General features: G+C 38.6%; 1 protein-coding gene across 1 annotated transcript in view; it reads left to right on the plus strand.

Annotated features, from left to right (window-relative positions):
* The first annotated feature begins 384 nt into the window (after positions 1 to 384).
* PTPRZ1 (protein tyrosine phosphatase receptor type Z1) overlaps positions 385 to 12,103 on the plus strand; it is a 140,182-nt gene continuing 128,463 nt past the window's right edge. The window contains exon 1 of the mRNA XM_067289962.1: positions 385 to 444. Within this exon, the coding sequence (XP_067146063.1) occupies positions 387 to 444 (58 nt within the window). The 5' untranslated portion in view covers positions 385 to 386. The remainder of the gene's footprint in view (positions 445 to 12,103) is intronic.

Genomic DNA, 12,103 nt, shown 5'->3' on the forward strand with positions numbered 1-12,103 from the left:
CACACCCGCTGCCCGCCCAGCAGCGCGCGATCTCCGCCCCCGCGCCCCCCCCCCCGCGCGCGCTCCCCCGCACGCCCTCGCGCACGCGGCAGCGCGGCCGCTCCGCGCGGTGAATCGGCGCCGCGGGCGCAGGGCGGCCCCCGCGAGAGCCCCCGCGATGCGCTGAGCCGCGGCCCCGCCAGCACCAGCGCGGCTGATCCCGCCCGCGGCGTGGGGGCGGCCGCCGGGCGCGGGCGCGGGCGCGGGCGCGGGCGCGGCGGCGGGGCCGGCTCCCCCTGGGCAGAGGCGCGGCTGCGGGGGGAGGCGGGCGGGCTGCGAGACGGCCAGCCGGGGAGACGGGCCGGCGGACCCACGCGCGGACGGCGGAGGAACAGGACGATTTGGACATGCTCATTCTAGGGCGTTTGGTTGCTTGTATCCAGCTCGTCTGTATCCTCAGAGTGGGTGAGTGAGATTTGCATGAATTAATCTTTGCGTTTCCAACCAACTTTTCTCCTCTGGCTCCAGGGGGCTTTCTCCCTCTGACGCCTTTTGCTTAGCGATCCAGGCGCAATCACCGTCGCTTTCGCACCATGGAAACACCGCCAGCATCATGGACGGGAATGTTTCTCCTGTCCCTTTTTACCTCCGCCTGCCGCTGCCGCGCTCCCTGGATGCGGGGACATCCGTGCCGCCCCCGGCGGGGACAGAGTGGGCTGGAACGAGCCCGCTGCCTCGGCCGCAGCGGCCTGCGGGAAGGTCCCGCGGGGCGAGCGCGCCCGCGGAGCCGCGCCGGGGAGCCGCGGCGCGGGGTGCGCGGGTGCAGAGCCCGCACCCCGTGCCCCGCCGCCGCGCAGCCCGGGGAGGGGGGAGCCTGCCAAGCGGTGCCGGCATCGGGCTTCACCTGCCTCTGCGGGCGTGGGGTGGGAAATTTTACTTTAGCCTTTTGCGTTAACAGTTGTGAAGAGAACCGGTGATGGGTGCAACATTTCAGGCTTTCCAAGAACTGGTGAAGTCAGTGATTGCCCTAAGACGAGATATACCTGCTGCGTTTAAAAGCAAAATACGATTCATTCATTCATTCATTCACATGGGACACAGATTCCGTATAGAATATGCATTCCTATACTGATTTTAGAGGACTACTAATATAGCCAAATTAATTTTAAACTCATCCAAATCTGAGCAACTGGAGTCCATCCTAAAAACCGTGCAGCGTTCTGTTATTCGGTGTTATATATATCCCTGTGAGTCAATTGATGCTGTTGGAAGTGCAGTCTTAAATACTTTGTCAAATAAATATTAAGAGCTTAAGTGATGGCTTTGGATTGTATTGAATATTTGTTTTGAACCTATGAGCTTCTATCAAATTGATCACCAGAAAATATTAGTTGTTTGCTAGTACTGAAGTACGAGGAACTTAGGATCTTCAGCCCACTGTATACAAAACCTGTTTTACAATAGGTCTCTCGTGATAAAGTAGATACTAACCTACATTTTTCATCCAATAGGTGGTGCTGCTTCTGAAACCGTAAGCTTTATAAACAAAGATTGGTGTTGGGTTACTAAGAGTGAAAGCAATTTCATATTAGTTCTGCCAATTAGTAGAAACTATTTTTTATGTGTTGTGATGTGAAAAAAAGTTTGTATCTCCTTTCCTAAAGTTTAATGGAATAATTCAACATTAAATGTGATGAATGTGATTGACCTGTAATGAAAATGTATGATCCTTATAAAGGCATTACTAACTTTTGATGTGTCCTATTGCATTTTAATGTCGTTTCTAAACTTATGTGTTTCTAAACCCAGGAAATCTGGAAACATACACTAATATACTTTTCTTATAGTAGTCTGGTAAAGAATGACCTATCGTAAAACTTTTGATAAGTTTTCATAATGTCTTTCTTGTGTTCCCAGCCTGTTTGCTAAAATCAAATGTATCCCCAAGCCTATTTAAAGGATGAAGTTGTCAGGTGTTTGTATATGTGTGCACAGGTATATGAAAATGTGTGGATATAGGTCAGCATACTATGATGTAATGTAATACAACATGATTCTGTATTGGAGCCTAACTTTCATGTTCATATGATCCTACCATCTTTTAAGCTATGGAAGACACAAACATAACTTTTCTAATGAAACTTCTGTTTTCTTAGTAATTTCATCTCATGTCTTTTTAGAGATGAGGTGTTTATGTATAATGTAATATTCAAATACTTGGTGTGCTTATGTATGTTATACTCATGAATTTAAAAGATTGTCAGTATGGGAAACTAACATCTTTTTACTCACACATGAGGTATAATCAAGCTGCTGCTACATTTTTTTTCTCTACGCTGATACACTATTGTTTTCAGACCTGACCTGAAGGGGACACCCTTTCTAGATGTGATGGATGATTTGGTCTCAATGGTGGTTCATTCTGAACACTCATGAGCTAGACTGCTTGGTGTGTTCAATGACATGATTGTTCCCAAGAATGGATGCACTGTACAGGTTATTAGACAGATTTAATCAGATTTCATCTAAATATCTTCCTCTTTGAATATCTCCCCATAGCGCAGTATGCTCTCACCTGACACTATTTGTTCATGAGATTAAATATTTTTTAGGATTTGAAGTAATTTCCTTCTGTTTTCTCATAACAAAAATAAAATGATTGCATATTGACAGTGTTATGGTTCCTAGGGCTTGGTGAGAAAAGAAGACTGTATTGGGCAGGCTAGTTCTCATCATGAGGTACTTCTGGTATGCAAGAAATCATGTCACATCAGAATCAGGGGTCTGTGAATGGGTCATTGCTGAAGAGTGTGACAGTCTGCTGGTGCATCTGGAGACTACGCTTACTAGTTTGAGAGTTTCAGCCCAAAAGAGAGCAAGGCAATTTGTAAGCCTTATAGGAGATTCTTTCTAATGAATCTGTTTGAGAGTTTTATTATTGTTATTTTGTTATTGTAGATAATCTCAGTCTCATATGTGTTTAGACAAGACAAGAAGGCCAAATCAACCTTACCGAAGAAAAACCTATTAGAGTAGACTAAGGCAAAAAAGTTCCTTTGGGAATGACAAGACAGTGACAGTTTGTTCTCTGTATTATTGAAGAAATGCTTAGAGGCCTGATTCTAATATCCTTCCTGAGTTATGAATAGCATCTTCCTCCATTGTGTTACTGAAGCTAAGAGCAGCACTGATGTAATTATTTGCGGAGTAGAGTATTACCTCAGCATTCACAGTGAGAGTCAGTCAGTGAAGTTCAATGGGACAACCTGTGGAGTAAGGTGCTATTCAGTCACAAGTAAGGGCATGAGTAGTGTGGTTATTTGGGGATGCTCCCGAATAGAATAGAGATTTCCTGTGAAGTTATTGCTCTTATTAAGATTAAAGAAAAAAAATCCCTTTGTGGACAGTTCACTTACTTTTTTACATTTGTATTTTTAATGAGAAATATATGAATCTGTAATTAGGTTTATCCAGTAGGTATCTCAGGCTGGAGATACTCTTAGAAATTCTGTCCTGGATTACTGATGTGCTCCATGTAACTGACTTAAAGTCAGTGGGGTACATCTTTTTCATAGATTTTGTCTTATTATACTTATGGAAAAATGTCTGAAGTCTTTTCAATAACTAGATTATCTATGAATTGTCACAGGCAAGAAAATGTTACTAGAAACAGGAAGATGTTTTAACAAATTACATTATAAATGTGGCTAAATTTGAATCAGAGAGATGTAAATATTTAGATAAGGCCTAAAAAATATTCTCTGTTCTCACTAGCAAAAGATGTGGATGATTTCCCCCCAACATATAAAGTCACTGCAAAATTATCTCATCTACACTTTATTGCTATCAGTGTCTGACCTCAGCCAGGCTTTTACATCTCAAATGCAACTAATTAAACTCTACTAATTATTCAATTAGTAGTGTAGCACTTTAAGTTTTTGTTGTCTAGAAAAGATCTCTCAATATCAGTTTCTTTCTGGCATCCCAGTAACGTGACATTATTCAGACAAAAGTAGTATTTTTTCCCTAAATGTTCTATTTTTTATTATACAGCTGACATTAGGATTGCATTTCTAAGCTAGCAGACAGCATATATTTCACTACCAACAAGAAAATGAACTTCTCTACTCTTTATTGAATGGCCCCAATTAATAATAATGTGAATAGAAGGACAGCATTGGCTGCACTTTCTAAATCCACTCACACATTCTGTTCATTCTCATGCAGGCACATTTGGATTCAGTACGTCTTTGGACTGTTAAAGGAACATGGGATCAGATCCTATTTTTTATCTCTAACCTCATATATTGATACTATTTTTGCAGGTCAGATATTAACTTCAGCATACTTCAAGCTAAATTACATCAGAGTGGAATTACTGTATATTACTTTTAATGCTGTAGTTTATTTTACACTAGGATGATAATCTTTTGCTATTACTTAGTTCCTATGGAGAAATTTAGTCCTGCAATATCTAAAACATATGAGATTAAAAAAAAATAGAGTTTTAGAATTGTTTAACCATCTATTTTAACCATCTATATTTGATGTTATGCATTTTGGTATCATAGAGATTGATATATGCCACAACATAAAGTTGTGCATATGTGTGAACATAAGTTCAAATACTGGCAGATATGAAAAGTTGTGCAGAAATTAGTGACATTTTAAAAATTAACTTCAGTGAAAATTTACTCAGCACATTAGTGTATTGGTCATATCTAAAGTAGCTAAAACTGCAATTTTCAACATTTAATCAACACAATATAAAAAGAAAGTTTTCTAGGTTGTATTTGGCATTACTTTTCCTTTAAATATACTCTTCTGTCTGAATTCCTGGAAAAAATAATAAATATAAAATTGCTGTGCCAATTGTGTGTGTGAATTGAAACCATTAGAGTTATAATCTGGATTATAAATAAGGATGTTAATTTATTAATGCAGGCATTTGCCTGTTTCTTAAGGAAGGCAATTTCCTTCATCTTCTGTGCTCATCATTTAAGTGGTCACTTCTCACTATGAATTGTCTAATTAGGAACTTAAGGGTGAACAGATTCTGTTCTTTCGCTGACAATTTCAATTCCTCTTCAAATGTGCAGTGCTTCTCAGTATTCCCCCTAGGGCCTGGAAGTCTGAGTTAGTTCCGGAGCCCCGGTCTTCCATTTAACAGCTTGATTCTTACAGCTTCATGCACCATTTATGTGGCTTTCCTGTATGAGACATCCTTTGGCTATTCAATAAGCTTCTTTTCCCATAAAGACAAAAGTTACCTTTTTGAATACATGTCAAGGGTTCTGCAATAGAGAGATAAATCAACAGGAAGAAAAAGAGTTACAGTATTAAATAAGAAAAATCCACTTAATGAAAAGTAGCATTTTTTTTTTTTTCAGAGAGGTTAGGGCTATAAATGAAACTTGGCTCCAGCAGGTTCTTGAGGAATTGTTGGCGGTAGAGTACTTTTGTAGGAAGGTATGGTGCAGGTTGCCTGTTGAATACAAATTACTGATGCCAGTCAATTCAGTCTTGAGTCTCAGGTGGAAATGAATGATTTAGTGGAGATTTTAGAAGTGGGATGTAGGTATATTTTACTTTTTTTTTATCCAATTGCTTCACAAGGTGATATTTTGAGATCATTTGGTCAAAGTTAAATAGCAGACTTTCTAAGAAAAACTTTGGCACTGTCCAAAGTATCATGGATTATTGTAGATGTGACAGGGCTCTAAGAAGCTCCTATTTTTAGCTACTTTTTGCCCATATTTGGACTTAGGTTTTCTTTGTTCAACCAGAAGTAGCTATATTTCACCCTAGAAATCAGCATTTTTCACTACTAATAGAAGACTCCAGTAGTTAGTGATGGAATTAGCTAATTTCAAAAGTCCTTATTCCTGTAAAAGTCCTGTTGATGACAAAACTACTGTGGCTAAATCTAGTAAGGAAAGTCAGCACTGAAAGGAGGATACCGGTGGAACTTAGATACCTGAACCCAGAATTTTAATTAAAAGTGTCCCTGACTCAACTAGTACCTTTAGGGGCTTCCTTGGAAGCTCTCTGGCAAGTGAAATACCTGTTCTACATTTGTGTTAAGTAACCTTATTATATGCAGTTCGGTGCCTCTTTCCCTCCTAAGTTGAATTGGGATCCAGATCCAAATATTCTTTCAGATAAATTCCCTGATCTCTAAATCAGGAAAGCTTCCCTAAATACACATTGGTAAGAACAGGAACCCTGATCCAAGTGCTGCTGTTATTTCTATTTAAGACGAGATGATGACTGTGCCCTCTTCTCATGTTGTTGCCCAGTGATTGAAGCATTTTACCAAGGAAAGCTATTCTAGAGGGCAGAACTGTTCTGAATGAAAGGGGTTTTAACCTAATTCTTCTGTCTGTAAGCATTAGGTTCTGGACTCTTCAGACTTCTTGACTAAGCTGAAGCATTTTGCCTTGGGGGAAAAAAAGTAAAAAGCAACAAAATCATAGCTAATCCACTTCTTACATATTTTGTATGCTTATGATCCCCTCATCTCGTAAAGGGCACAGTAGAACTGGAAAAGAGTAAGAGAAGGACGACAGGGGTGATAACAGATATCTCTTCTGAGGAATGAAGCCAGTAGGAGCCAGAATTAAAAAAAATAAAATAAAAGGGTAGTTATTCCTGCAACAGGCAATAGATTTGTGGAACTCTTTGCTAAAGGTTGCTGTGATAGCAAAAAGTTTTGAGGAGATACTGGACAAGTTCCTGAAAGAGATGCCCACTGAGGGTTGCTAAGCAGATAGAAACCACACCTGTCTCAGGAATTTTTGGATCTGTAAATAGAACCTGAGAGAGTTTGCAAGGAGGTTTTCAAACATATCATGTAAGTTTGCCCTTCTCTTCCTATTCCTTAGGCATCTGCTTCAGACTTTTGGACATAGGACAGTCAGTAGGATAATCAGTAGGATAATATTCCAAAGGAGGAAATCTGAGTTTTTATGCCTGCTCCTACTTCTCTATATTTCATTATTCACTTACTGGATACAATGCATAAATTACTACCGCTGCCTTTTCTCTGACTGTTCTAAAAAGAGTAATTTCTGCTTGTTGCTTTGGGAGAAAGTTGCAGACACTCACTCTCAGGAGAGGATTCTAGTAATGCTTCTGAAAGACCAGCTCCCAAAGGAGGACAAATTTCAGATGTGCTTCCCCATACTCAGCTTTTTACATGAGCTGTCCTGGGCAGCTGAATGCTGTTTGGACAAGCTAGTTGCTTGTTACTGCACTCAGATGCCTAAGTCTCCTAAATACAGTGAAGGTAGCCAGTACTTCAAGTTCTGGACTGTCTTCCAGGTGCCGAACAGCCAGGTGATTCAGCCGAATGACTTACTGCACCTGGGCTTTTGCTTAAGTCGGGACTCCAGAATCCATAGCTCATGCTGTAGCTTCAGGTTCAGCAGCTGAAAGAAAGGCTAGACCTGACTTGGCTATTGGGTGTATAATAAGCAATATTTATTTCTCTAGATTTGTATAGTATGCAGTCAAACATACAATGTAACAATAGTTTTTGTAGAGTCCTTTATGTTTCCCAAGACAAAGCTATTACTACTTTGGAAAAGTGCTAAAGATTAAGGTTTCTCTAAATTTGTAGACTTCAATTACTTGGAAAATTCTCTGTGTGATGTTGAAATATTAGAGATCCTACTTTGCAGCTGGCATTCAGCAATTTGCATTTCAGTTTTAGCACACTAAATATAAAGAAATAAATTTATACTCCTTCAGAATCATTAGGAGTGTGTTAGTATTGTTGCTAAATCAAATGGGTTATTCCAGTGATCTAAAGGGGTTTTGGGGGAGGATTTATATGTTTTACACATACACACAAACACACTGCTATGAGGATTTACTAATTGGTTTTATTTCATAGCTGTTCAGTCTATTAGCTACACTTATATCTTTTAAAAACTTTTATGAAGATCATTATAATGGGAAGGGAAACCCTATAACAAATGCAGTGCTATACTGGATGTTCTACAGGAGCTTCTACTTCACTTTTCAAAGGCAAATCCTAGCCTAGATTTGTATGAGTATCCAGTGTCTGCTGAGATAAATGTTTCATACGAAGATATTAGGACTAGTGGAGATTTCATTGAGAGTTTTCAGGAGCAGTGTATATATTATAACTTTGGCTATAGATTGTCAAAAGAATTCTGCTGAATTCTAGATGCCTGATGCCTGAATTATAAAGCAGGTAGCATTAGAAGAGGCATACATCTTTACTTGCTTATTTATCTGTTTGCTGAGATGTGGTAACAGTAAAAGCTGTGAAGATTTGATTAAACGCTAGCTTCTAAAAGGGTGAAATAACAGACATCTGGAGTACTTTTTCTGTCTTGAAATAGTGTTACAGATTAGGTCTTTGAAATGTAAATAAAAGATGTTGTATAAAAATTAATGAAATCAAATGTATCCTAATGAATGAAGACCTATGTTTCTGCAAATGCCCTAACTGAATTTCACAAAGAACTGCTAACTCATTTAAAATCTCCTTACAAATCACGATGTGTTCTTTAATGGGACTAGTTTTATGGTTTTTAGAAGTTATCCAGGCCAAAGCCAAAATTTTCCTGAAGTAAATGGAAGGATTTAGTAACTTCATTGAGATTTAGACTGTTTTGTATCAGAATATTTGAAAAAATTACTTTTCCAAATATAATGCTATTTTTCAAAGCTGTCAAAGCCTTGGAAAATTAAAAAATTGTAGTGTTCCACAGGGGAAGCTGATATAGAGGAAACTGAAAGCTTTTTGAAAGCTAAAGCCAGTATTTGAGGGAAAATTAAGGCTTTAAATCAATGTCTAAAAAAAGACTTGATTCTTCACTCACTTTATATGCTTAATTCCATGATTTCAATGAAACTTCTCGAAAAGAAAAGCAGCTGCTTACTTAGACTAATTAGTTAATGATCAGAGTAACAGCTGGCTTTATAAAAATGACCTAATATTACTCTAGGCAATTTATCTTCTAGCTCCATCCCCAAACTGACCAACTCTGTTTTATCCATTTCTCCCCATTTGAAAAAAAAACACATTTCGTTCAAAGTTTATGTCGGTTGTTTCTATAATTTCCCCTTGTAACCCTTATTCTGATAGGTACTTATAGATGTAATAGTTAACAAATTTGGCAGGCTGGGATTTCTTGGGAGGCTACCCCCTACTCCCACCCTACTCATCAGCGCTTGCTGTTATGATATGTGGAGTGCTTCATGTTACATGATGCACTCACCACACAACCCATCCATCCATCATCTACACAGAGATTGGGGCTATTCCTATATGGTCTGTGCCTACTTATTTCTCTGTAACCTCCTTTGATTTTGGGACTGTTCATTTCATTTATCATGCAATGGTAGCTTGTTGCAGAAAAATCCCAGGGAACCAGGTTCTCTCTTTTTACACAACTCAGGTTTGTATTGCTGTATATACACTGGCCACAGTAGACTTACTTGTGGCTCAGATGAGTGGAACTATGCATGAATTAGGTCCTGGATGAGCATCACAGAGCAAAGACCCAGAAAAGCTATTTAAGTTAGAGAATAATGCTGACACCAAAACAAATGGGTGTAAACTGGCAATGTGTTAATTTAAGCTGAAAATTAGAAGACGACTCCTAACCATTAAAGCAATGAGATTTGGGGAATTTTTGCAATAGCAAAAAAAAATTACATCAGTGACATAAGAGTCACTTTCAGTGAGTTCTGTTTTTATTTCAACTGTGCCAAATAAGAAAACTGAGCAACGTGCACCTGGCTGTGCCAGCCAGCTGTCTACAGCTGAAACAACATAAAACAGTCATTCCTCACTCAGGACTAATGCATTTGTAAGCCAAGGTACTAGAGAACTGAGTGGTCACTTAGCATCTCCATTATGACTCAGCATTTCAAATTGCACTAAGCATTAAAATATCATAAATCAATCCAGAAAAAAAAAATTCGTAAAAAACAGGAGATTTTAAAATGTGCATTTTGGGTTATATTCATTGCATTTTGAGGCTCTTAACAGTTCACTATTTTAGATAAAATTGTTTCTACGAGCACAAGGTAGGAGATGTCCTTTGAAGAAAAGTATTTGAATTCTCATGTGGCTGTATGATTCCAGGAGCTAGGACTTTAATTAAAATGCTAATGATTAGAAGATCTTTGAGAACTGGCAGTGTTCTCACTTTCATGATAACATCACAGCAAATTAAGAGGAAGGAAGATTCCTTAGTTACCTGTGTCCACCCATTCTGCAGAGCCTTCCCATAAAGTCCAGGCTGGCTTAGATGTGTTGCTGGAGAGATGGGTAAAAGCATGTTGAAGTTAACGTACTGGAAGTGGGATTTTGCCACAGACGTCCATGGTGTCCTGGTACGAGTCATTTGGTTTGTCTATACTTTGGTATTCTATTCATAATGCAGGACAGTTGCCTCTGCCTCAGAAGCTTTTTTTTTTTCCAAATCAATCAATATGATGCATATATTGTGAAAAGGAAGGACCAAAAATGTGGAAAATGCCATTGTAGACTTGGAAGGTGTGGGATTCCACCGGGAAATTCAGAATGGGAATAATGCACTGAAAAGCTTTTTTGTAGTGCAGAAAAATGGCTGAGTACAGGATTCATGGGCAAATGCCAACATTTTGTAACTTTTGAATGCTGGATAAAACAATTGCATATTCGGTTCTTTTTACATGGGGTAATAGGGTTGTGGTATGTGTAATTATAAAATAATTAAATACTGCTTCTCTTTCATGTTTCCAGCTGATGCACCAGTACTCAAATTGTTCTATTTCATTGTCAAATTTAACATTGGCCAAATTCTGAGACTCTTGGCAGGCTCATTTGCTGTTCTGCCCATTTCTCTTTAATCCTCTCCATGTCCTCTTTCACATTCTTGTATAAATGGTATGACCTCCCTGACATTTTTGAATGAACTTCTCTCCTGTCCACATGTACATTTCTCCAAATACAGACGGTGTTGCATTTTGCAGTGCTAATGCAAAAATATTCCTGAAACTTTGTAAGGTTCCTCCTCAAAGGTTTTCTGACCCCTTTTTATGTGTATTGCCTACTTTTATTGACACAATTCCTCTTCACTGTTTCTTTATATATTTTGTATTGGTACTAACTTTCTCCCCTTCTTTATTTGGGATGAAGAGAGAGGTGTTCATATTTTGCTTACTTCTTTATCTGTACAGTAGAATAATGCACATCAATAAAGTACTTATTAGAATGAACCAAACAGTAGGTAAAAAATCTAAATTCCTTATTTTTCTTTCTGTGTGAGTTTTATATTCTGCACCATTGTCTAATCACTTAGTTGTAGGTTTACAGTTTTTAGTCTCTCTTAATTAGAGAGTAAAGACATATCTCTGTAGTTAACATATATTTCAACAGAGATCAGTCAGTATTACACTCAGTAGAATTCATTCAGGAGTACTTAAAAATAGCCCAGCAAAGGAATTTTTCTTTTCATCCATTAGTGAAAAATTGATCCATAAAATATTTTGGAGAGCTACCTTTTAAGTCTGAGTGTTTTTGAGTCTTTTCTGATTTGTGCTATCATCTGCAGGATTTGTAATGTGTGAATCAGCAGAGAAAATATATTTCCATGTAGCAATAGTCTTCTCCATCTGTATGGGGATTTCCAACCTTTTTATGTGAGGTGATACGACTGTGACACATAATCTGCTAAAAATTTGTTTGAGTACCTATACTACTAAGGAAAAGTCTTGAGGGAAAGATACAGCCGGGAAAGGACACATACTGTTCATTGGGAATATGTGCACATCTTAAATGATCCAATCTGACTAGCTTTGCAACTATTTAAATGTTTACAAAAGGAAAAGGGATTCATCATATGAGAACAAATTACAAGTGCAATTTAGAGCAGATTAAAAATACCCTCATTGTCCTGCTGAATGGAAGAAGATGGGTTCAGCTAAATCAAATGAAGATAATCAGTGATGCATAATGGAAAGTTTCACGTTACATGCAGTTCAGTGAAACAGAAAAAAATGCATACAGAGCAAAGAGAAAATGTAGTCTTGTTCTTCAAATGTAAGATGATGTGAATTAATGAGCTTTATCTAATATGATTGATGTATTCTATCCTTA

The sequence above is a fragment of the Apteryx mantelli genome, chromosome 1, assembly GCF_036417845.1.
Source record: "Apteryx mantelli isolate bAptMan1 chromosome 1, bAptMan1.hap1, whole genome shotgun sequence".
Taxonomy (NCBI): domain Eukaryota; kingdom Metazoa; phylum Chordata; class Aves; order Apterygiformes; family Apterygidae; genus Apteryx; species Apteryx mantelli.